The sequence below is a fragment of the Hyperoodon ampullatus genome (assembly GCF_949752795.1).
Source record: "Hyperoodon ampullatus genome assembly, chromosome: 10".
Lineage (NCBI taxonomy): Eukaryota > Metazoa > Chordata > Mammalia > Artiodactyla > Ziphiidae > Hyperoodon > Hyperoodon ampullatus.
Genome location: NC_136923.1, coordinates 66,909,468 through 66,934,923, shown reverse-complemented (window position 1 = coordinate 66,934,923; position 25,456 = coordinate 66,909,468). Strand labels below are relative to the sequence as shown.

The 25,456-nt window shown below is 43.7% G+C and overlaps 1 protein-coding gene across 2 annotated transcripts in view; it reads right to left on the bottom strand.

Annotated features, from left to right (window-relative positions):
• BLTP3A (bridge-like lipid transfer protein family member 3A) overlaps positions 1-21,639 on the bottom strand; it is a gene marked incomplete at its 5' end in the record, with an annotated part of 52,572 nt that extends 30,933 nt beyond the window's left edge. For both annotated transcript variants that reach the window (XM_079712405.1, XM_079712406.1), the window contains 4 exons: positions 1,010-1,101; positions 1,819-1,857; positions 1,959-2,121; positions 21,596-21,639. In XM_079712405.1, the coding sequence (XP_079568531.1) occupies positions 1,010-1,101; positions 1,819-1,857; positions 1,959-2,121; positions 21,596-21,639 (338 nt within the window). The remainder of the gene's footprint in view (positions 1-1,009; positions 1,102-1,818; positions 1,858-1,958; positions 2,122-21,595) is intronic.
• Positions 21,640-25,456: the final 3,817 nt, after the last annotated feature.

Genomic DNA, 25,456 nt, shown 5'->3' with positions numbered 1-25,456 from the left:
TCAGAGACAATTCAGGAAAACCGAATATGCAATAAGTATTAGATGATAAGGAATCCCTATTAATTCTATTAATTGTGATAATAGTACTGCGGGGTTTTTTCTTTCTTCTCAATCCTGTCTGTTAAAGACACACAATACAGAAGTATTTACAGGTGGAATCATATGGCACCTGGGATTTGCTTTCAAGAACTACAGAGTGGGGGGGGCTTCCCTGGCGGCGCAGTGATTGAGAATCCTCCTGCCAACGCAGGGAACACGGGTTCAAGCCCTGGTCCGGGAAGATCCCACATGCCGCGGAGCAACTAAGCCCATGCACCACAACTACTGAGCCTGCGCTCCAGAGCCCGCATGCCACACCTACAGAAGTCTTCGCACCTAGAGCCCGTGCTCTGCAACAAGAGAAGCCACCACAATAAGAAGCCCGCACACCGCAACGAAGAGTAGCCCCCGCTGGCCGCAACTAGAGAAAGCCCGCGTGCAGCAACGAAGACCCAACACAGCCAAGCATAAATAAATAAATAAATAAATAACTACAGAGTGTGCGAACACACACACATACACACACACAAAGTGGCAGAAGAAAAGTATAAAAAGAATGGTAAAATGTTGAGAATTGTGAAAGTTAGATCTTCGGTGCATGGGGGTTCAGTACACTATTCTCTCTATTTTAGTGCATGTTTGAAATTTTCCATAATAAAGTTTTTATTTTTTAATTAAAAGGTGATCCGGGGCTTCCCTGGTGGCGCAGTGGTTGAGAGTCCGCCTGCCGATGCAGGGGACACGGGTTCTTGCCCTGGTCTGGGAAGATCCCACATGCCGCAGAGCAGCTAGGCCCGTGAGCCATGGCCACTGAGCCTGCACGTCCGGAGCCTGTGCTCCGTCCGCAACGGGAGAGGCCACAACAGTGAGAGGCCCGTGTACCGCAAAACAAAAAACAAACAACAACAACAACAAAAGGTGATCCAAACCAGTTAATATGTTGTAAATAACAGGACCCAAAGCAACTAACCTCTGCCCTGAAGCGAGGGCAATAGGAGACTGTCCATTGGGGGGCCGAGGCTCTTCACATGTCTTCATCTCCACCTCTACCTTATCCAGACACTGAAATAAAAGCCACAGAGAGCTAAGCATCTGCACAAAATCCCACACAGCACAGACTGTGTCTTACCCATCTCTGTGCTCCAATACCTAGTCGAGGGCTGTGCCCACAGTAGGCAGATAATAAATGTCTGTCGAATGAATGAATGAACAAACTGAAATACAAAGAGAGCCCTCATCTTCACCCTTCCATTTCCGTTAGCAGCAGAACTCCATGACAAGCATGGGATTAGCTCACAGCAGAAAAAGAAAACATATATCCAAGTTACCGAGATATTACTATTCCTGGGGACTCCAGTCTTTGGGGTAAAGATATGTATCAATCAGTTCCTGGAGGGCTTTCAGCTGATAATCACCCAACAGGCAACATGAACTAAACTTCTAATTTTTCCTCTGTCAGGAATCCAAAGGAAATGTAAAGGTAGAACCTGGGCAGCAAAACTTGTTTTAAAATAAAAACGAAAATCAAAACAAAACAAAACCAACTCAGGACTCCAGGGTCTTGTGTCTCAGTGCTAACTGCTATGTTGCACAGCAGTTCCAGAAAAAGCCCAGACAATAGTCACTCTGTCTCACAGAGAAGCTTGCAAGCCAGACAGAAGAACCCACACTCCCAAAAGGGACAGCCCATCAGGGCTCCTCCCCATCTTCTCTCAGATCTTCTAAAACCTTACCCCGGCCATCCCCATTTGATTACTTGCAATCAAGAAAGGTCATTACCAAGCAAATTGGGTGTGTCTTCAACTTTGTCCACTGGATCTGAAAGAGGAAAGCAAAGACTCAGGGCTGTGGGAGTCACCCCTCAAGAAGGCAGGCCTGCTGGCCAAAGAGAGTAGCAGCACTCTGACCCCCATTCTCACCCGGATTGAGGCCCTGTTGCAGTAGACCCGAGTGATGGCTAACCAGGTGGGAAGCTCCAGCACATTCTGTAGAACCTCTTCATCCAGCTCCAGGTTGGTCAGCTGACCCTCCCCTTTCAGGGTGCTCAAATTGATTTTGTCCGGGGAAAGATTCTTAGTGAACCTGAAAAGAGTGATGATAAGAAGCTATTATTTCCACAGAAATCTGCAAATGGGCATTAATACAAATAACACTTCTCAATTTAGAGAAAAGAGAAAGTTAAAGAACAAATGGGGACTAATGGCCACACTGTCTCTATGCCATGTAAGATGTTAGGTGAGGACTTCCCTGGTGGAGCAGTGGTTAAGAATCCACCTACTGGGGCTTCCCTGGTGGCGCAGTGGTTGAGAGTCCGCCTGCCAGTGCAGGAGACACGGGTTCGTGCCCCGGTCTGGGAAGATCCCACATGCTGCGGAGCAGCTGGGCCCGTGAGCCATGGCCGCTGAGCCTGAGCGTCCGGAGCCTGTGCTCCACAGTGGGAGAGGCCACAACAGTGAGAGGCCCGCATAACGCAAAAAAAAAAAAAAAAAAAAAAAAGAATCCACCTGCCAATGCAGGGGACATGGGTTCGAGCCCTGGTCCCCGAAGATCCTACATGGCACAGAGCAACTAAGCCCATGCGCCACAACTACTGAGCCTGAGCTCTAGAGCCCACAAGCCACAACTACTGAAGCCCGTGCACCTAGAGCCCGTGCTCCGCAACAAGAGAAGCCACCACAATGAGAAGCCCGCTCACCGCAATGAAGAGTAGTCCCCACCCGCCTCAACTAGAGAAACCCCGTGCGGAGCAACGAAGACCCAGTGCAGCCAAAAATTAATTAATTAATTAATTTTTAAAGAAAAGATGTTAGGTGAGACATGTCATTCTGTCTCGACTGTGTCATCTTTCTACTCAAGAACCTACAATGGGAATTCTGGAGAAATGGCTATAGCAGTGGCAAAAGAGCCTTTTGACATATCTGAATCTCCATATAAAACCAGAACTAGATAGCAACTAAAAAACCCATGGATAACATTTAAAACAAAACTAGAAGATAAAGCATCCTCATAAACCCTCATACACAAGCAGGCAGGGAAAAAACATTAAGAGCCACAAGACATGAGTGCTATAAGCAACTGTGCATATCAACACAGAGGAAAACAATAGGGCATCAGACAGATCAGAGAACAGAAGAACCCCAAGATAACCAAGTACTCAGCGAAAAGCAATGTGGGCCAATTTGAGAACAGCAACTGAAACTGGAGGGATTTGGGGCAAGGGGCCCACAGGAGCTGAAGCGGTCTAACCCTGCAAACTCACGGAACCAACTAAGGCCCCTTCCTAGGACAGGGTGCTGCTGGGAGAGGAATCCAAACTGAGCAAGACAGAAATGAAGAAAAGAGATGGTCCAAATAAAAGCGGGGCGGGGGCGTTGGGGGGTAACAGACCAGGACATCTCAGAAAGCCAGCCATTATACTTTTAAACACTACTTGAAACAGCAGAAGAGGGAGCTCTATGAGGTTAGAATATAAAACAGTAGCAGATTAAATTATTGGCTTGTTAAGTAGGGTAAAGTGAAACCCCAGACCCTTACACCTACCTTTACTGATGTGACAAAAGAACACACAACCACTTACAGACTTGCCAAAGGGACTGAACCTGAATCTCATCACGCTACTGGGTCCAGCTGCTAATTTGCAGGAAATACAGAGGACAACTGCTGAACTGCACCATAAGTGTGCAATCAGCAAAATCCAGGCCATGGGAAACTCTACAGGTCAAGGGGCCTGGACATAAACAATGCACACAGGCCCATCCTCTCCCTGTTCCACAGTCACTGTCTCGTCTTTGCTCATGTGCTCTTGCCACCCACTCCTTTTCCTGGAGCACCCTTATCACAATTTGCCATTCAAGCCCCAACTCCAGACTTCTCACTGAGGCTTTCTTTCCCTAACTGCTTGAACTCACATTAAACTCGTACCTTCTACATCCCTGGAATCTGTAACACACATTTAGGTCATAATCAGAGAGGGTCTTAGGCTGTTCTCTAATTTTCCCATGTGTAATTACTGCTGCACAATTAGATGTTGAGCCCTTTGATCAGGGGCTTAGTCTTAGCCATCTCTCCTAATAAAATGGTTCCCTGACAGAATGCTGGGCCTACATACCTCGTAGCTAACTGCCCTGTTGACTGACTACTCCCAGCTCCCTTCTCTCATCTTTTTGGCTGGATCAACTTAAGGCCATTGCCTCACAGCGTAACCCCCTCTCCTGTATGACAAGTTGTCTAGATGAATCTCACCCATGTAACTTCTCACTGTTGTTGCCTCACATAGCCACTATTTTCTACCCCAATAATGAATTCCATTTCTCCTTCCACCTGTAACTATACTTAGCCCTTACCTATATTAGATGCTAATAGCTGACTTTAGAGTTATATGTTGTTTACCAACTTTTTTTTTCCACACATATCCTTTCCTTTTACTAAGCTATGTTTTCAGTATTTGTGGTTTTCCTTGGACCATAACATCATGACGGGCAAGAGTTTTATCTTTACAATTTTCCCCTACAGTGACTAACATGGTATTGGGCTGGCCAAAAAGTTCATTCGGGTTTTTCAGTAAAGTGTTATGGAAAACCCGAACGAACTGTTTGGCCAACCCAATACTATGTAAAAGGGCTCTGTAACAATTTTTTAAATGATAGTAAAAAAATTTTTAGAAGTTTATAAACACACAGTACTGTATGATATTAACAGATACACAGAAATGCACTGGCATGATAACAACAAATTCAGGGAAATGCTTACCTGTGGAACAAGAGGAGGAGACCACAGCAAGGTGACAACCTGTACGGACAATGCTTATTTCTCAAGTTGGGAGGTGACTGTATGGCTATTCATTATATCACTCTCTATACCTTTCAGTATGGCAAATATTTCACAATAAATCTACCTAAGATTTCTATCAGTGACTTACTGTATAAACTTCCTGTTTGAGAGAGCTACTCCTCCCATGGGTCTCTCACACTCTTACATGTCTTGGTGGGTAAGAAAAACACAAAACACATGACGCTGACCACTCCTTACCGAAGCCACTTCTCAGGATTCTGTTTGCAAAGCGTTTTGAGGGATGAAGTAATGTCCCCCTCCAGGGCAAAGAGCAGGCTTGTGTACCACGTACTATAAAAGCAATGGATTCCCCAAGCTCAATGTTCCACTCCTACAACACATGTACAGGCATCCAGCGGGGCCTGTTCATACCACGCCCGTGGGACCTGTGGGGGCAAGGGGAACTAGTGCAAACCTGTGTTTGTGCTGCTTGCTGGGCCATGAGTAATAAAGTCCTTTGTCTCTGACCCAGGAGCCTCGTGCTCTGCCAGCAACCACGAACTGCAGCAGGCTGTTAGCTTCTAAATAGGATAAAATAAAATCCCAGACCCTTACACATACTTTTACTGATTTTAATTCATAAAAAAAAAATGAGTCAACATTTACTGAGTATGGATCAATTTTATTCTCGGACCCAAAAAAACAAGTTTTCTATAATGGCTCCTATTCTCTGAAAACTAACTTGCCACAGAGGGAAACAGAATTCCTTTTTTCCTGTAAAGAAGGGCCACCTACTAGGAAACAGGACTGGGTGTGAAAGGGAAAAAAGTACACCTTAAACACTTCCGCTATGTCAAACAACAACAACTGAAAGTAAAGGAAGATACAGTGCACATCCCTGAGTAAACTGGAGGAAACACAGTCCTGAAGGAAGGAAAGGAAAGCAGAAGACAGAACTCAACGTTATTTGTAATCACTAGGTACCAGCAGGCTTTGTTTTTCAAGCCCCTTTCGTATCTAAAATAAGATATTACAATTATTTCCTCCCACCAACCCTTCCTTTACTCTTTAAATATTCAGGGAAGCCGCCTCAGCTCAGAAATGGGGGCGGGGCATCCGTCAGAAGAATTAGTCTTAAAGATAATAATTTTTGAAGACATAAAATTAGTTTTGAGGACTGTGTGTCTCCCCTCTCCTCTGCACAGATTCTGATAAGACCCCACCTCCCCACCTCAGCTGAGAATCACTAAGATAAGCTACTTTTCCTTCTGATAAAAAGCTATTTTCAAGAAAAAAAAGTGGGCTTCCCTGGTGGCGCAGTGGTTGAGAGTCCGCCTGCCGATGCAGGGGACATGGGTTCGTGCCCCAGTCTGGGAAGATCCCACATGCCGCGGAGCGGCTGGGCCCGTGAGCCATGGCCGCTGAGCCTGCGCGTCCGGAGCCTGTGCTCCGCAACGGGAGAGGCCACAGCGGTGAGAGGCCCGTGTACCACAAAAAAAAAAAAAAAGAAAGAAAAAAAAGTAATAGGGACTTTTTCAAGTATGTTTCTCTCTGAAAAAAAGAGGAACATACTTCAAATAAAATGAATAAGTTACACTGCTTATTAGCACTGACATTCTCAGAGTGACTGTATTAAATAGATAGCATACATCTAACTTCTGTACTGTATTCTATGCAAAATCTAATTCTATTTACAGCTCCATATAAAATAAATGTCATTTTTCATTTTTTCAAGCCTTAAAAAAATAAAAAAGTATGACAACATTTTACTTTGTACCAGGCACTGAAAAGGAACTTAAACACATTATCTCAATCAGTCTTCGCAATACCCCATATGAGGTATGCACCATTATCCCCATTTTAAAGAGGAAGAGAAATGGTTCTGATGAACCTAGGGGCAGGAAAGGAATAAAGACGCAGACATAGAGAATGGACACGGGGAGGGGGAAGGGTAAATTGGGACAACTGAGACAGTAGCATTGACATATATACACTACTAAATGTAAAATAGATAGCTAGTGGAAAGCAGCTGCACAGCACAGGGATATCAGCTCGGTGCTTTATGACCACCTAGAGGTGTGGGAGAGGGAGGGGATATGGGGATACATGTATACATATGGCTGATTCACTTTGTTATACAGCAGAAACTAACACAACATTGTAAAGCAATTATACTCCAATAAAGATGTTAAAAAAAATAAAGAGGAAGAACATGAGGCTCAGATGTGAAGTCATTTGCCCAAGGTGACAGGGCAGGAAGAGGCAGAGGAAAAGCATGAACCCAGCTCTGCCCACTGGACTGTCTTACTTCTAGTAACATTTTCACTCAGTAATATGTTCCTCTAAAACACATCTGGCACAGAATGAATTTATAATCTATCTCAGAAATGGTTAGAGGACATCTTTTCCCTTTTACAACCTACCATGGACTGCTTAACCTGTATAAGAAGAATAAATCTGTTTGGGGGGGTAAAGTTATAGTGTAACTCCATCAAAAACTTCTCTGCACTTCGCCAAACAAATCAGATTAATAAAATCTTTCTTAAGTATGCCCAGGGCTAAGTCACCACCATACCAGCAGTAATGCCCAGTCTCTACCAAGACACTGACAAGAGACCACACAGGTTACTGTGCCATCAGCTCTATGATCAAATATGCAAGTAAGTTAGTAAGTAATCATCAAAAACTGAACACAAGAAACCACCAAGAGTTCTTTACTTATGCTCTAAGGATGGCTGACAGTACAGGCAGGTTATGCTGGACCACCACAGGCTGTTCTCCCATAACAGTAATAATGATATAACATAGATTTGTTTTTTAATTTATAAATTTACTTTTAGGAGTCAACAAAAAATGGCTATTGCCTTACCAGCTTCTCAAAAATGCAGTAAGAATTCCTCAACTGATTTTGTCCTCATTTTATAATAACAAAGAATAGGTGAAAGGTGACCCATGGGGCCAGTCGTGGCGGAGGTTTGTGGAGGTATACTCAACCAAAGAAACCACTGATCTGAGATCTAATTGGAAACCATCCAACAACCCCTGGTACAAATTTCATTCAGCATTTGTGCTCCTAATAGAGGATGACATCACTGAGTCCAAGGGTGGCTGAAAAGGCCAATGGAAGCCTGCTATTTATTCCACTTCAAGAATGTGGGAAAACATGGCCATCTGTTACTGTTACAGAGCATAGAAGCTAAGATGAAATCAAGATGGAAAAACAGATTTTGATCAGGTTTCATTTCTGCCAAAGAACTGCAATCTGCCAAAGAGACAACAGAGAAAGGCTCTCAGACATCTTTACATGTACCACAATGATGGGAAGTGAGAATTCTTAGATTTGCAGAGTCACAGAATTTCAGAGCTAGAAGGGATCTTAAATAATCACTTAGTCCAGGGACTTCTCTGGTGGTCCAGTGCTAAAGAATCCGCCTTCCAATGCAGGGGACACGGGTTCGATCCCTGGTCAGGGAACTAAGATCCCACATGCCACAGGGCAACTAAGCCCCCGTGCCACAACTACTGAGCTCACACACCTCAACAAGAGAGCCCGTGTGCTGCAAACTACAGAGCCCATGCACTCTGGAGCCCGCACACTTCAACTAGAGAGAAGCCTGTGTGTCACAACGGAAGATCCCACGTACCACAACTAAGACCCAATGCAGCATGCATGCGTGCATAAATAAGTAAATAAATATACATAGTCTTTTTTTCACTTTCCATTTTTAAAGGACATTTTAGCTGGATATGGAATCCAGGCTGAGTTTCTTCCTTTAAGCATTTTAAAGATATCATCCCATTGTCTTCTTGCCTCTTTTGTTACTGATGAGAAGTCAGCCATTAATTTATATCAATGTTCTCCTTTCTGTGATGAGGCATTTTTCACTGGCTGCTTTCAAGTTTTTCTCTTTATCTTTAGTTTTCAGCAATGTAACTGTGATGTGCCTGGGGTGGTTTTCTTTGGATCTATCCTGCTTAGGGTTCACTGAGCTTCTTGGATTCAGTAAATCTGTTTTTCACCAAGCTTGAACATTTTGAGACATTATTTCTCCCACTCTCTCTCTCTGTTGAAGCTCTTTTGAAATATCATTAACATACCATATATACATCCATTTAAAATGTACAGTTTTTTTAGTATATTCAGATAGTTGTACAACCATAAGCTTAATCAATTTTCACTACCTCCCTCAAGGAAAAAAAAGCCACACCCTGCAGCTATCACCCCCAATCTCCCCATCCCTCCCAAAGCTAGACAACTGTCATTCTATTTTTTGTCTCTATAGCTTTGCCTATTCTGGACATTTAATATAAATGGAATCGTACAATACGTGGTCTCTTGTGACTAGCTTCTTTCACTTAGCATACTGTTTTCAAAGTTCATCTATGTTGTAACATGAATCGGCACTTCATTATTTTTTATAGCAAAGAATATTCCATTGCATGAATATGTCACATTTTGTTTATCCATTCATCAGTTGATAGATATTTGGGTTATTTCCACTTAGAGAATATTATGAATAATGCTACTATGAAAATGCAAGTACAGGACTTCCCTGGTGGTCCAGTGGTTAAGACTGCGCATTCCCAATGCAGGGGGCCTGGGTTTGATCCCTGGTCAGGGAACTAGATCCCACATGCCTCAACTAAAAGTTCACATGCTGCAACTAAAGATTCCCCATGCTGCAACAAAGATCCCATGTGCCACAACTAAGACCCAGCACAGCCAAATAAAAAAATAAATATATTTTTTTTAAAAAGCAAATACAAGTTTTTTTGTGGACTTACAATTTTATTTCTGTTAGACATACACTTAGGCGTAGAATTGCTGGGTCAAACGGTAACTGTTTTACTTTTTGAGGAACTGCCTATTTTCCAAAGTGGTTGTACCATTTTGCAATCCTACCAGCAGTATTTGAGAGTTCTAATTTCTCCATATCCTCACCATCACTTGTTATTATCTGTCTTTTTCATTATAGCCATCCTAGTAGCCATTGTGGGTTTTGGGGTTTTTTTTAACATCTTTATTGGAGTATAATTGCTTTACAATGGTGTGTTAGTTTCTGATTTATAACAAAGTGAATCAGCTATACATATACATATATCCCCATATCTCCTCCATCTTATGTCTCCCTCCCACCCTCCTTATCCCACCCCTCTAGGTGGTTACAAAGCACCGAGCTGATCTCCCTGTGCTATGTGGCTGTTTCCCACTAGCTACCTATTTTACATTTGGTAGTGTATATATATGTCCATGCCACTCTCTCACTTCATCCCAGCTTACCCTTCCCCCTCCCTGTGTCCTCAAGTCCATTCTCTACATCTGCGTCTTTATTCCTGTCCAGCCATTGTGGTTTTGATTTGCATTTCCTTGATGGTCTCATGATGTTGAATATCTTTTCATGTATTTGTGGCCATGTCTATTCAGATACCCCGCCCATTTTTAAATTGGTTACTTGTTTTTTTTATTATTTAGTTGTCAGCCATTATTCAGAAATTTTTTGTCTTGTTTTAGTTATCTACTGCAGCATAACAAATTACTCCTAGCGCCATAAAACAGTAAGCATTTTATTAAGCTCACACATTCTGTGCATTAGAAATCCATTCAAGGGATAACTAGGATTGTTTTTCTCTGATTCATGATATCTGGGGCCTCACCTGGGAAGAGATGAATGGCTGGGAGCTGGGATCACCTGGAGCCCTCTTCATTCACATGGATGGGCCCTGAGCTGGAATGTCTCAAAGGCTGGGCTCAGCTGGGACTGTTGACTGCACACCTACATGTAGGTGCTTCGTGTAGCTTGTATGTCACTTCCACCCCCATTCAGTTGGTTACAAGAAAGCCACTAGGGCCAAGAGAAAAACATGTAAGGTGACAGATATCGTTGTAGCCATCTTTGGAAAGTATAATCTGCCATGTATCTTATTCTCTCTTCTCTCCTTCTAGGACTCCAATTACACATATTTTAATATTGTCCCATAGTCACTGAGGCTCTGTTTTTGTTTTTCAATCTTTTCTGTTCTTCAGAGTAGATAATTCCTACTACTCTATTTTCAAGTTCACTGACCCTTTCTTTAGCCATCTCCAATCTGCTGTTGAGCAAGTCCACTAAATATTTCATTTCAGACACTGTACTTTTAAGTTCTAGATTTTATATTTGGTTCTTTTTATAATTTCCATTTCTCTGCTCACATTCTCCATTTGTTATCAAGTCTGCTTTAAAGTCCTTGTCTGATATTTATTACTACCAAGTTTATTTACTACTACCAAGTTTGCTTTAAAGTCTTTGTCTGATAATTCCAACATCTGAGTCATCTTGCGGTCATTTCTACTGACTGCCATTCTCTGGACAATGAGTCACATTTTCCTTTATTACACATGTAGTCATTTATTATTGTATACTGGACATTACTGAGATTCTGGATTCTGTCAATCTTCCTTTGAAGAATTTTGTTCTGTTGGGCAATTAACTCAGCTAGATTCATACTCCAAACTCTGTCTTCCCTGTGGTGGACAGAAGCTGAATCTCAGCTCAATTCTTTCAGCTTTCAACCATTGCCTTTCCAGGCTCCATGGAGTCTTCCCCCATGCATGTCAAGGATTAAAGCAGATTTTAGGGCTTCCCCTTCTGTTGCTCCCTTCTTTTTTTTTTTTTTTTTTTTTTTTATAATTGCAAATCTCTTTATTCTTTTCTTTTCTTTTTGGCTGCACTGGGTCTTCGTTGCTGCACGCGGGCTTTCTCTAGTTGCGGCGAGTGGGGGCTACTCTTCATTGCAGTGCGCAGGCTCATCATTGCGGTGGCTTCTCTTGTTGCAGAGCATGGGCTCTAGGCATGCGACTTCAGTAGTTGCGGCTCACAGGCTCTAGGGCATGCGGGCTTCAGTAGTTGTGGTGCATGGGTTCAGTAGTTGTGGCTCACAGGCTCTGGAGCACAGCCTCAGTAGTCGTGGCACACAGGCTTAGTTGCTCCACAGGATGTGGTATCTTCCTGGACCAGGGATTGAACGCGTGTCTCCTGCACTGGCAGGCGGATTCTTAACCACTGTGCCACCAGGGAAGCCTGCTCCCTTCTTTCTGAGATTTATTCCCTCATTTTCCAGCCCCTCTTATAGCCCTGAACTCTACTCTCTGACTCCCCAAGCTAGTAAGACTGCAGACTTTTGCTTGAGTGCTAGCCATCACCCACCATGCAAACTGGGGAGTGTCCTCAGGCAAAAAGCTATATAAGTGAGAATCTTACCCAGTGCAGTTCCCATCTTTCAAGTTCCCTGTCAGTTTCTGCCTCATTTGGTCACTTTCCAAAGTCTTCCAGTTGTTGCTTTTTACATACTACCCAGAGTTCATAATTGTTACATGAGGGAGGGTTAGGTCAATATAAGAAACTCCTATATTATTAGAAATAGAACCGTTTTCTACCTCTGTCAAGCCATGTCCTCAAATGAAGTGAGTTCCTGAACACTGCAGCCCCTTCTTTCGCTCAGGTTAAAAAACACAGATTTCAAAAAAAGAGACACACAGAGAGAAGAAAGAAAAACAGATTTCTCTTAGAAAAGGAAAACGCATATTTTCAGCTCTGCCTGGGAAAGCACTACACCAGATGGCGCAAGGAAGTCAGCTTGAATGAACTTAGCCATCCCTATCTGGATTGTCTACATTTCAGAACTCCCCAACTTTCAATTGACTCATATATACCACTGCCCAGACCCCTGCTGCCCAGACCCCTGCCCCATCCTCACTGCCACTGCAACAAAAACCACTTTTGGAAAATAAAAAACAAACTTGGAGCTTCCAGAGTATCTGTGGATTGAGGAGCTATGAAAGTAAGAGTAGCTTAGGGGAGCTGACCCTGTAGGACATACTATGAATTCGAGTTGGTCTAGTTAGAATAGCATTCCTGCTCCCAAATATGTTCTCTATTCCTCCCCTTGAGCTGGGTGAAATCATATATCCTAATGAACTGGGAATTTTGGTGAGAAAGTAAGGGGAGCAGAGCATATAGGCCTGAGGGCAGGGGGATATGGTAGCAGAGGACTGAGGGTAAAACCGGGGCAATGGGTGCATGAGAAGGGGGGACTTAGGAGGTGGGAAAGAGACATAAAGGAGAGAAGAGCGAGTATATCAAGAGCAAACTTGAGCTGTTTCAGATTCCAGACTAACTCAGTGGTTCTCAGCCCTAACAGACTCAACTCTATGAGTGGTATTGCCAACACTGACAACATTTTCTAAAATAATGTTCAAAACAATCTTCCCCCATGGTAGCTGCAGTCCTGGAACATTCACTCTAGTTCAAAGCTATGCAGGGAATTCCCTGGTGGTCCAGTGGTTAGGACTCCGTGCTTCCACTGCAGGGGGCATGGGTTCGATTCCTGGTCAGGGAACAAAGATCCCACAAGCTGCGCAGAGCGGCCAAAAAAAAAAAAAAAAAAAAAATCTGTGCAGTACTTTGTGTTTACATGTAAGTAGGCTTATATAATCTAAACAGGTAATTCACCTCTGTAAACATCTAACAAATATTAAGAAGTCAAAAAGGACAAAGGACAGGGAGTTCCCTAGTGGCCTAATGGTTAGGATTCCGGGCTTTCACTGCCGTGGCCCAAGTTCAATCCCTGGTCAGGGAACTGAGATCCTGTAAGCCACTTGGTGCAGCCAAAAGTAAATAAATAATTAATTTTTAAAAAGACAAAGGACAATCCTTCTTTGTGTAAAATGACTCTGCATACTGCATGACGTCAGCATCTCCAGCCCACTCATTAAATGCTGGTCACCCTCCTCAATCACAACCAAAAAAAAGTCCTTGCTGAGATACAATGATCTCAATGATCTAAAAGATCTTACTCCAAGGAATGGGAAAGGAAAACATTTTCTTCTTCTTCTTCATCTCCCCGCCTCCTTCAAATAGTTCCCTAACAATCAAGACCCAGATCTCCATCTAGTGAGCTTATGTTATATATAATTAACACACTATTGCTTTTGTGGGCTAAGTGGGAACCTATTCAACATTTACAACACTATTTCTACTACTGGACCACACACTCCACATTTCAAACTTAGAAATAAATTTTGAGAACATAACACTTCCATAAGTCAGAGACTTAAATACACTGACCTCTCACCATCAGTGTTCTCATTCTTTAAATGATGGGCTGACATCCAAGATAGATATAGATATAGATATAGATATAGATATCTCCAAGGCACTATAAAGACTGAGTATACATGTAAAATGATCATTGCTGTGGGCAAATAAAACAACATCAATCAACAAATAATTTATAATACATCTAGTCCTTATTTTTGTGGCAAGAAGGTACAAACTACATACCCTTTACCTAACTTGCTAATGTGAATTATTTTTACACCTTAGTTTTTCCATTTACTACAGATATTGATTGACTGATTGATTCCACTGCTTATAAATATTGGGAAATGTTCTTTAGCATCTATAATCAGCACCAGTAGCACTTGCTTCATCATGCAAAGATAAAAGGTCCCTTAATGACACTGGGTGAATTGGATTCCCTTGCCCTTCTGCTCTCCCACCCCACTCCTGCTCCGGTCTATGGTTCCGTGAGTTATAACTATGCACCCCCATTCTACATACCTTCTCCTGCACCCACTTAACCCTCTCAAAACATCTTAAACTCTCTGGTTTTCAAAGTAGCCAAAGGACATAATCCCTGCCATATGGAGGTCACACTCCAGTGGTTGTAGAGAATTAAGCTGTGATAAAAAGAATCTTTTTTTTTCAGCAATTAACGCCATACTTAACAGATTACTATTCAGCCAGGCTTTATATTAGGTGAGGGTAACTAAATGACCTCTAATTTTTTTTTCCGCTGTGAGAATACAGTATATGATTGTGCTATCTTCTTAAACTTTGGATAATTAAATCTTCTAAGGACCCAACCCAGTATTACATTTCAAGTATTTCACCTATGCTGAGGTCAAAATTTACCTTGTAGTGTGCCTTGATAAGAAAAAAATGATAAATGGGACCAGCCCTTGTTTCCTTCTCTCCTTAAGCAGTGATATAGAGCATTCATCTCTACCTCTCCATATTAAAATATTAAGAAACATAATTCTTAAATATCTAAAGAATTAAGACATTTGGGTAAGTTAGGCACTGTTAGTGATCTCTCTTGAGCAACTTTAATAAGATAAGTAGTAGTCACTGTTCATTGAATACTTTTTCAGTACCAGGCACTTTTATACATTATTTCTAATCCTCAAAACAACAGAGTGCGTTATTATCCCCCATTTTACAGATGAGAAAACTGAAGCTTCAAGAAGCAAAAAGACTTCTGAACACCAGTTTACAAGTAGCAGAGTCAGAATGTACAGCCACCTTTTAGAATCCAAAGTCCTGGTTCTTTCTACTACTATGACATGCCTCTCAGTTAATTTTTCAAAGCAGCTAATTTCATTATTTGTGAATCATACATTAAGCTTTGTACGTCAGATACATATGACAGTACTGCTTTGAAATTTTTATTGCTTATAAATGCTACTTTTTAAGACACAAGACAACCACTTTATGATAAAAGGGAATCATCCTTGGAAAGTTGTAAAGACTCTAATACAAAAACTATGAAATTGAGGGCTTCCCTGGTGGCGCAGTGGTTGAGAGTCCGCCTGCCAATGCAGGGGACGCCGGTTCGTGCCCCGGTCTGGGAAGATCTCACATGCCGCGGAGAGGCTGGGCCCGTGAGCCATGGCCGCTGAGCCTGCGCGCCCGGAGCCTGTGCTCCGCAACGGGAGAGGCCCGCATACCGCAAAAAAAAAAAAAAAAAAAAAAAAAAACTATGAAATTCAAATTTTAGTTTCTTTAGTAAAGATAAAAGACTATGCCAGTGGGGGACTAAGCTTATAGAACAGAATGAAATTATTTAATATCCAGGGTAGTCTGAAGACCAAATATTTAACAAAAACTCAAATGCCTAAAGAACGGCCCCTCCTTTCTCTCAAGGTACATGACCGTTATTTTGACAGGGAGCAAAGCATCACATCCATTCCAAGCAAGAAATGTTCTGGGTTAATGGTTACAAATTACCCTAATTATTTTCATTGAACCTCCCAATTTGAACATTTCTCCAAAAAGATCTGTTTTCAAGGTTCTGACATTTGCTTGTGACTCAAATCTACAAATAAATCAGAATTTGAAAATTAAACAGAGGCAAAAATAAAGTGGCCATCTGGTTTACCACAGATGGAGTAAAGAAATTTTCAAAACATACGCATCAGAATGACTAAAATGAAAAAGATAAAAAATACCAAGTGTTGGCAAGGATATAGAGCAACCAGAACTCTCATACATTTCTGGTGGAAGAAGTGAAAATTGGTACAGCCACTTTGGAAAACTGTTTGGCAATGTCTATTAAAATTTAACATATACATATCCCACAACCCAGAAATTCCACTCTTAGGTATATCCCCAACCAATATGTATACATTTGTTCACCAAAGGACATGTACTAGAATGTTCCTAACAGCACTATTCAGCATAGCCCTAAACTGGGGAACTATCCAAATGTCCATCAATAGTAAAATGTATAAATGCATTTAGGTATATTCACATAATAGAATACTAGACAGCAATGAAAATGAAAAATCTACAAATTGATACAACAGAGATTAACCTCACAAAAATAATGTTGAACTAAAGAAGCCAGACACGAAAGCATACATTCTGTGATTCCATTTATGTAAATTACAAAAAAAAAGACAAAACTAATCTTTGCTGTTAGAAATCAGGACAGTGGCTACCCTTTGGTAGAGGTAATGATGGAAGGAGACACAAGGGTGCTTCTTGGTGCTGATAATATTCTCTTCCTTCACGTGGGTGCTGGTGGCAAGAGTATGTTTAGTAGATGAGAAGCATTAGAGCAGCAGAGTGATTAAGGAGCCCGGCTCTGTGGACTTCCCTGGTGGTGCAGTGGTTAAGAATCCTCCTGCCAATGCAGGGGACGTGGGTTCGATCCCTGGTCCAGGAAGGTCCCACATGCAGAAGAGCAACTAATCCATGCGCCACAACTACTGAGCCTGCACTCTAGAGCCTGCACTCCGCAACTACTGAGCCCATGTGCTGCAACTACTGAGCCCGTGTGCTGCAACTTCTGAAGCCCGCTTGCCTAGAGCCCATGCTCTGCAACAAGAGAAGCCACTGCAATGAGAAACCCATGCACTGCAACAAAGAGTAGCCCCCACTCACTGCAACTACAGAAAGCCCGCACACAGCAATGAAGACCCAAAGCAACCAAAAATAAATAATAAAATTTTAAAGAATAAATAAAATAGAACAGATGATTAATAGGCATTTAAAAAAAAAAAAAAAAGGAGCCCGGCTCTGGAATGGGAGTGACTGCGTTAGAATCTCAGTTCCATCACTTACTAGTTATGATTTGGGGCAAGTTATTTAACTTCTCTGTGCCTCATTTCTTCATCGATAAAATGGGCCTAATGTCTCCTTCACAGGGTTAGTCTGAGGATTAAATCATCATAAGACTTGTAAAATGCTTATTTGCACAGTTGGCTATTACTATTAAATATTTGCTGAGTAAACAAAAGCACTTATTCTGAAGCAACACAACAAGATGAGGAAGGAAACAAATACATACATGATTGCACTATTGCCAGAAAATGCACAAAATAATTATTTGGGAAATGAAGATGACAATAAGTAAAGTCTAGTATAAAGGGGCGTGATCTGGAAGCTGAGACTAGGCCTAGAAACCTTCACCTAAACAGACCCTGGGCAAGCAGGGCAAGCCTCTCCGAGCCTGCAGCTCCCAGCAGTCCACCAGAGGCTGGCCCAGTGATCTCTCCAGGATGATGAGTATAAACGAGTGGAGACACTGATCAGAAACGGAGAGGGCTGAGCTCACAGTCAGGCTCTCTTATTCTCTGAAAGGACTCTGAAATCTTCTGTGCCTCTGAATTTCACCTAATGCTTATGTTTTTTAAAATATCTATCATGTCTATCAGCCATGTCTTTGTCACTCGGGGTCACATTTCCCACAGCCATTCTGAGTAAATAATTCATACTTCTGATGGGTTTCTAAAAGAGCCAGTTGGATTAGTTGCTGTCACCCATACCATGGAAGTGTATTCTCTGGCCATGCAATAATAGCTACTCTTTATTAAATGCTACTTCCATGCCAGGCACTATAATAAATACTTTATCTCCAATTCTCAAAAAATTCTGCAAAGCATGTAGTATTCTTCCTTATTCTCATCCTTTACAGATAAGAAAACTAAGGCTCAGAAAGGCTGCCCTGTTCATTAAGTGGCAGAGCTAGAAAGTGAAAAGCTCTTTTCCTGAGCCATAGTCCCTTGACTCACTTTACAATCTATCATATTTCTTCTTACTTGTATAACAAAATGTCTTAGCTAAGGTGTTCTAAAACAAGAATAATCTAATTCGGTGAAAAATCAATTTTGGATATTTTTTAAATGATTACTTTTGTTTCTAAGTAAAGGTCTCCTCCTGGGTTTATTTAAATGAATACTGTGCATTGAAGCTATTTGTATTAAACAGCAGTCATCCAAACCATAGGTTAAAGGCCTTAGAAGAGATTTATACTTCTTTCCTCCTGAATCCCCAGTGCCCAGATCAGTGCTTGGCCTAGAGAAGACACTTAACAAAAGTATCTTGAACATCACCTCCTTCAAATCTTGTTTACCAAAATACTCTACTAACAAGTAGGATGCATTCCAACAAGAAACTTTAGTACCTGAAACTTCATGACCAAAATTAAAAATAATATGCGAGTCACTGGGATATCCTTCCTGCTATAGGACACTCTTCCAGGTCAAGCGGCACTGTCATCATCAACAAGTAATTATTAAACACCTATAAATATTTACTTAATATAGTAATCCAGTATCCCTTCTCTTCTCTCTCCTTCCCCATCAGGTTTGGCAAGACACAGAAGCTATAGTTCCCCTCCAGGCAGGCCAGCCTCTGTACGTGTAGTAGAGACCATACAAAGACACAAATGTCACATGTGATTAAGGCAGCTTTTCCGAGTTAAACCAACAGAAGGGCCTCAGGAGCTTGACCTTTCCCCCAATCAGACCCATGTCCTAGCACTTTTCCAGGAGCCCTGAAATTGCAGCCCTGAATAACCTTCTCCCCTCACCTCCTCAGTCAAACACACAACCCTGAGGAAACAAGAAATTTCTTCCAATGTGTGTCATACCTATTCCCAATTCATCTAAAAGAGATACTTTGTTCACTAAGGATTCACTGAATGTGTCAGCAATACTATTAAAATTTTTCTTTAAAAACTCTATCTTCATAGAGGGTGCACAGAATATGAGTATCCTATGGGGAAAGTATAGAATTAGAAAGCTGGGTTCTATTTCTCTACCTTTTTTTTTGGCCGGGCCATGGGGCTTGTGGGATCCTAGTTCCCGGACTAGGGATTGAACCGGGCCCTTGACAGTGAAAGCGCTGAGTCGTGACCACTGGACCTCCAGGGAACTCCCTCTATTTCTCTACCTTACCTTCCACTGCAACTTAGGCAAGTCATTTATCCTCCTAGGCTTTACTTTCCTCAGCCATAAAATGAGAGGTTGAACTAGTCAAGGATTATTCAGGGAATTCACTCAAGATGCCTTATGGGGTTAAGGCATGTGCTTTAAGGGGTTCTTAACCCTCCCCCTCCCCCCGGGGAACTTATATAAAAAATTACTTGTTTGTGTATGCGGATTTTTCAGGAGAAGTCTATGGCTTATATCAAATTGTCACACAAGTTGTGGCCCCCAAAATAGCCATATCTCATGTTTTATTGAGCACTTACTATGTGCTAGGCACTGCACCGAGCCCTTGTGTATTAACTCATATAACCCTCACAATAACCCTTTGAGTTAGATACTATTATTATCCTCATTTTACAGTTAAAGAAAGTAAACCAAAAGGACTTCCCTGGCGGTCCTGTGGTTAAGATTTCACCTTCCAGTGCAGGGGTGCGCGTTCGATCCCTGGTGGGGAAGCTAGGATCCCCCATACCTGGGGCCAAAGAACCAAAACATAAAATAGAAGCAATATTGTAACAAATTCAATAAAGACTTTTAAAAAAAAATAATAAAGAAACCAGAAGAGCCTGGGCTTCTAAACACAGTGCTATGTTAGGTAAGGTCATCTCTAAACTTTAAAATTCTCTGATTCTGTGTTCACTCAAATTAATGGTTTTCCTTTAGTTAAATTTTCTGTCTCATTTCACAATCATTAGTCCTACACATAAGTCTTTACACAGAACAACCAAATTTATGGAACACCCAAATGAATGTTACCTGAAAAACAATATACTAGGGAATTAACCAAGTAAAGGGTCCAAAGGCACTTTCCCACTCCAGCCTCCAATCTGCTTTTACTTTTAAAAACATGGTGTGGTGATTAATCAAAAGATGTATCTGAATCTAATGACTAATTAAAGTCTAAAATCAAAGTAACAGTAAATTGGCCAGTGTCTGCCAGAAAAGGAGATGCAGTGACAGCAATAGTGTCTCACACACCACTCACCAAGGCAATGAGAAGACCAGGAAAGATACATGAGTGCAAGGTCTGGGGTCCCATGTTGACTGGCTTCTCCCCCTACTCGCACCTCCTGAAAACCACTGACCACTGTGGAGCCAAGGATTGGATCACTCTCCACGTGACAGACAACGGCTGTCTAAAGGTATTAAGGTATCACCAAGCCCCGCTTGGAATAAGGAGTGAAAACGAACTGAAAGGCTAGCTTCCAATTTTTGTGGACACCAGTTCTGACAACCTGCAATCGTAATCAGGGGTCAGCAGTCACCCAATTAAAACTGAATTGTTTTGCCTGTCACCTGGCTCGGGTCCAAATGACTTGAGGGACATCACATTGCTTAATAAATGACTGCAAAGTAGAAGTGGGCGTCGTTAGCTATTTTCACAGGCTGTCAAAAAACCTCCACATCTTAAAGGGAAGGTTGTTGAAACTTTATGCCCAACTCTCATGGCCCTTCTCCATTTAGTCTATGTAAGGAGAAGAGAAGCAAAGGAAGGAGAAAGGAGATCAGAGGAACGGCCCTGGGTGCAAGGATTAGGTTTTTCAAGGGTGATGCAACAGGGTCAGCCAGACGATGAAGAGGAGGAGCTGGGTGCTTCTGGGAAGGAGAAACCAGTGTCGGGGTTGGGAATCTGAACGGAATATGGGTTACGCGGGACTGGGTGACAGGGTTATTTAGAAGGGGCCGGGGAAGAAGGATCTAGCTCGGAGCAGAACTAGGAAGAGGAAGGCCGGGGTGGCGGTGGTGGGCGGGTCAAGAGGCGGGCAGATGGCCCCGAGGGAGGGGCAGCGGGTCCTCAGCCGAGAGGAAACATAGCGGGGCGGGCAGGAAAGGATGGAAACCGCGGGGTCCACGAGTGACGGGCAGAGGGCCCAGGGGGCATGCAAGGGAGGACGGAGTGACCTGCCCGGCGGTGTGGGAAATGAGGGTGCGCGCAGCCGGTCAGGAGACCCTTGGGGTCGGGAGGGCCTGGGGGCTGTTAGGCTGGGGAGGAGAGCCTGGGCACCCGCGCAAGGGCAGGGGAGCCGGGTCCCGGAGGGCCCAGGGCCAGGGAAGAGCAGAGTGGTGACAACGTTTGGGGCCACCGGAGCGGGGAGGCGGACGTCCGGCTCGAGTTGAGGCGGGGATCGCCGCCGAGTCCCGGCCCGGGCTGAGGAGAGGGAGGCCGGCCAGGAGCACGGCGCCAGGGAGGAGGGTCGAAGGGGGCGAGGAAGGGCCCGGGACCGCTGGGGCCGGCGCTGGCGCTCTCACCGGGACAGGTGCTTCAGGATCTGCTTCTTAATGAGCCCGGCCATGCCGGAGCCGCGGCCCGCGTGGAAGGCAGGCGGGCAGCTGTGTTCTCCTCAGCCGCCGAGAAGAGGCGGCCCCTCACCTCGCCGCGGCGCGGGGACCGGACGCCGCCGCCACAGCTGCCGCCATGGCGCCCTCGCGCCCCTGCCCCGGCGCCCGGAGCTCCGCCACGATCCCACCCACCCGCGCGGCGAAAAGAAGATCGCGCGCCTCCAGCCTGGCTCGCGGCAGCCCGGGGCGCGCGGTGTGGGAGGGGCGCGCGGCGGCGGCGGGGGCGCGCGCGGCGTGGGGCGGGGCGGGCGAGCGCTGAGCTCGCTCTCTCCCCTCAGCCCCGCCCGCTGTCTGAAGCCGAGAGGGATCTGAAGAACTTCGCCTCTGAACTGCAGGAGGTTCACACCCTGGCAGTCTCCTTGAAGCATCAGGGAAAGGCGGCGTGTCTGTAATTTTTTGCAGGAATTAGCTAGGGAATTGCACACCTCCTGGTCCGCTTCTCATTCATTTCCCTCACACGTTAACTCATTTGTTGAGCACCAGCTAACTGTACTGCAGGAATCGGGCTGGGGAGTGAAAAGTAGTCTCAAGGACCTCACAGGCCCATAGAACCACTGCGCTCTGCTGCTTTGTGCTGAAGAGTGAGAGGGGGGCGCCTCGCCATCCTCTATGTGCCCCTCTTAGCCTTTACCTGGTTAACCAATGGATATATGTTTACTCAACACATATGAGATGTACTGCAGAGGCACCCACTCTCAAATGCTGGGGGCAGCAGAAAATGAGGCAGTAACTTTAAATGACCAAGGGCTTTAGAGATTAACTTTGTTTAAAAATAAGGAAACTGAAGCCCAGGGGAAATAGTTGAAAGAGCTTACTGAAGGTCACAGCTACATAGTGAGACAAAAGACTAGAACCCAAGTGTTCTTACTCTCAGTCCAGTGCTACTTCCACTCAGTCCATACACTTAAAAGTGTAACCCATATGCCGGGGACACCTGTAGATTCAGGCAAAGGTAGAAAGGTGGCAGTTTTCTGGACTTAAACCTTCAAGCAAAAACCTGAGCAAAATACTCTCCGAGACAGGCTCATAGGAAATCTGGCCACCGGTTAATTTTAAGTTTATTCATTCTTGTAAATAGATAATACATGAACATAATACAAAAATCAAGATAAGCCTCCTCCCTTCCTTGTCCCTCAGCCATTCAATTCTCTTCCACTAAACAACTGTTACCCCTTTCCCAAATTATGTTTTTGTTTTGTTTTAATTTATTTCATTTAATTTATTTATTTTTGGCTGCATTGGGTCTTCGTTGCTGCACGCGGGCTTTCTCTAGTTGCGGCGAGCGGGGGCTACTCTTCGTTGCGGTGCGCGGGCTTCTCATTGCGGTGGCTTCTCTTGTTGCAGAGCACGGGTTCTAGGTGCATGGGCTTCAGTAGTTGTGGCACGCGGGCTCTAGAGTGCAGGCTCAGTAGCTGTGGCGCACAGACTTAGTTGCTCCACAGCACATGGGATCTTCCCGGACCCGGGCTCCAACCCGTGTCCCTGGCATTGGCAGGTGGATTCTTAACCACTGTGCCACCAGGGAAGCCCCCAAATTATGTTTTTAAAAGGGAACAAATCATCCTCAGCCTGGGTTCTCTACTATCCATTTTCCTCCATCAAGACTGCATAATCTATCATTATATTTTCCTCTGCCCACTTCTCACCAGAATACATACCAGGGACCAATAGACCCCACGGAAGAAGAGATTTCTTGCCAGGATTATTGACCATAATAGCTCCTTCCCAATTCGGCTGTCACCTGCTGGGGCCTCAGGGCAATTTCTTGCATTTCTTGCTCCTTTTCCTAGAGCTCCCCAGCAGGTGACTGGATATCTGACATTAGCTATGTAAAACAAAACTTGCCTCAAGCTCAGAGACTCAGCATCCTTGTTAGATGATTCATCATGCCTGATGAATGAGATATTTTTATTGAAAGCAAAAACTCATGCTCTAAAAAAAATATGGCCCCTCTAAGGACCACGGAATAGGAGAGTTCATACTCTCACCAGTAGTATCGTGTTTACCTTTCCCTGCAATGCTAAGAATGCAAAGCACATAAAAGCAAAAGGGATTTGGGGCCGATCTGTTTTTTTTTTTTAAGGTTAAACATTTCATTTTGAAATTATTGTAGATTAACATTCAGTTAAAGTAAGAAATAATACAGGGATCCCTGTACCCTTTACCCAGTTCCCCCCAATGGTAACATCTTGCAAAACTTTAGTACAATATCACAACCAAGATATTGACATTGATACATTCAGTGTACAGAATATTTCTTCCTGATATGAATCCCTTTTATTTCCTTTTCTTGCCTTATAGAGTGGACTACCACTCCTGGAACTTTGTTTAATAGTACTGGCGAGAGCAGACATCCTTTCTTTGTTCCCAACCTTAGGGGGAAAGCATTCATTCAGTCTTTCACCATTAAGTATAACGTTAACTGTAGATTTTTTTGTAGGTGCTCTTTTCAACTTAATGAAGTTCTCCTCTATTCCTATTTTTTCTGAGAGTTTTTATCAAGAATAAATGTTTAAGGACTTCCCCAATGGTACAGTGACTAAGGCTCCATGCTTCCAATGCAGGGGGCCTGGGTTCGATCCCTGGTCAGGGAACTAGATCCCACATGCTGCAACTAAGAGTTTGCATGCCACAACTAAAGATCCTGCACGCAGCAACTAAGACCCGGCACAGCCAAATAAATAAATAAATACTTAAAAACAAATAAATAAAGGATGTGATTTTTAAAAAAAGAATAGGGGGCTTCCCTGGTGGCGCAGTGGTTGAGAGTCCGCCTGCCGATGCAGGGGACATGGGTTCGTGCCCTGGTCCGGGAAGATCCCACATGCCGCGGAGCGGCTGGGCCCGTGAGCCATGGCTGCTGAGCCTGCGCATCCGGAGCCTGTGCTCCGCAACGGGAGAGGTCACAACAGTGAGAGGCCCATGTACCGCAAAAAAAAAAAAAAAAAAAAAAAGAATAGGGACTTCCCTGTTGGCACAGTGGTTAAGAAATTGCCTGCCAATGCAGGGGACATGGGTTTGAGCTCTGGTCAGGGAAGATCCCACATGCCGTGGAGCAACTAAGCCCATGTGCCACAACTACTCATCCTGCACTCTAGAGCCTGAGAGCCACAACTACTGAGCCCGCATGCCACAACTACTGCAGCCCGTGTGCCTAGAGCCTGTGTTCACAACAAAGAGAAGCCACTACAGTGAGAAGCCTGCACACCACAACAAAGAGTAGCCCCCGCTCACTGCAACTAGAGAAAGCCCACAGACAGCCAATAAATAAATAAATTAATTAATTAATTAATTTTTTAAAGGAATAAATGTTTTTTTCAAAGGCTTTTTCTGCATTTAATGTTATGTAATTTTTTTTTAGCCTGTTAACATGATGGATTACATTGTTTGACTTTTCAAATACTGAACCAGCCTGCATCCCTAGAGTAAACCTCATTTAAACATGGTGTATAGGGCTTCCCTGGTGGCGCAGTGGTTGAGAGTCCACCTGCCGATGCAGGGGACATGGGTTTGTGCCCCGGTCCGGGAGGATCCCGCATGCCGCAGACCGGCTAGGCCCGTGAGCCATGGCCACTGAGCCTGCGCGTCCAGAGCCTGTGCTCCGCAACGGGAGAGGCCACAACAGTGAGAGACCCGCGTACCGCAAAAAAGGAAAAAAAAAAAAAAAACATGGTGTATAATTACTTTTATATATTGATGAATTCTACTTGTCAATATTGGGTTAAGAATTTGTGTATATTTCCTTGATGGCTAATAATGTGGAATGTCTTT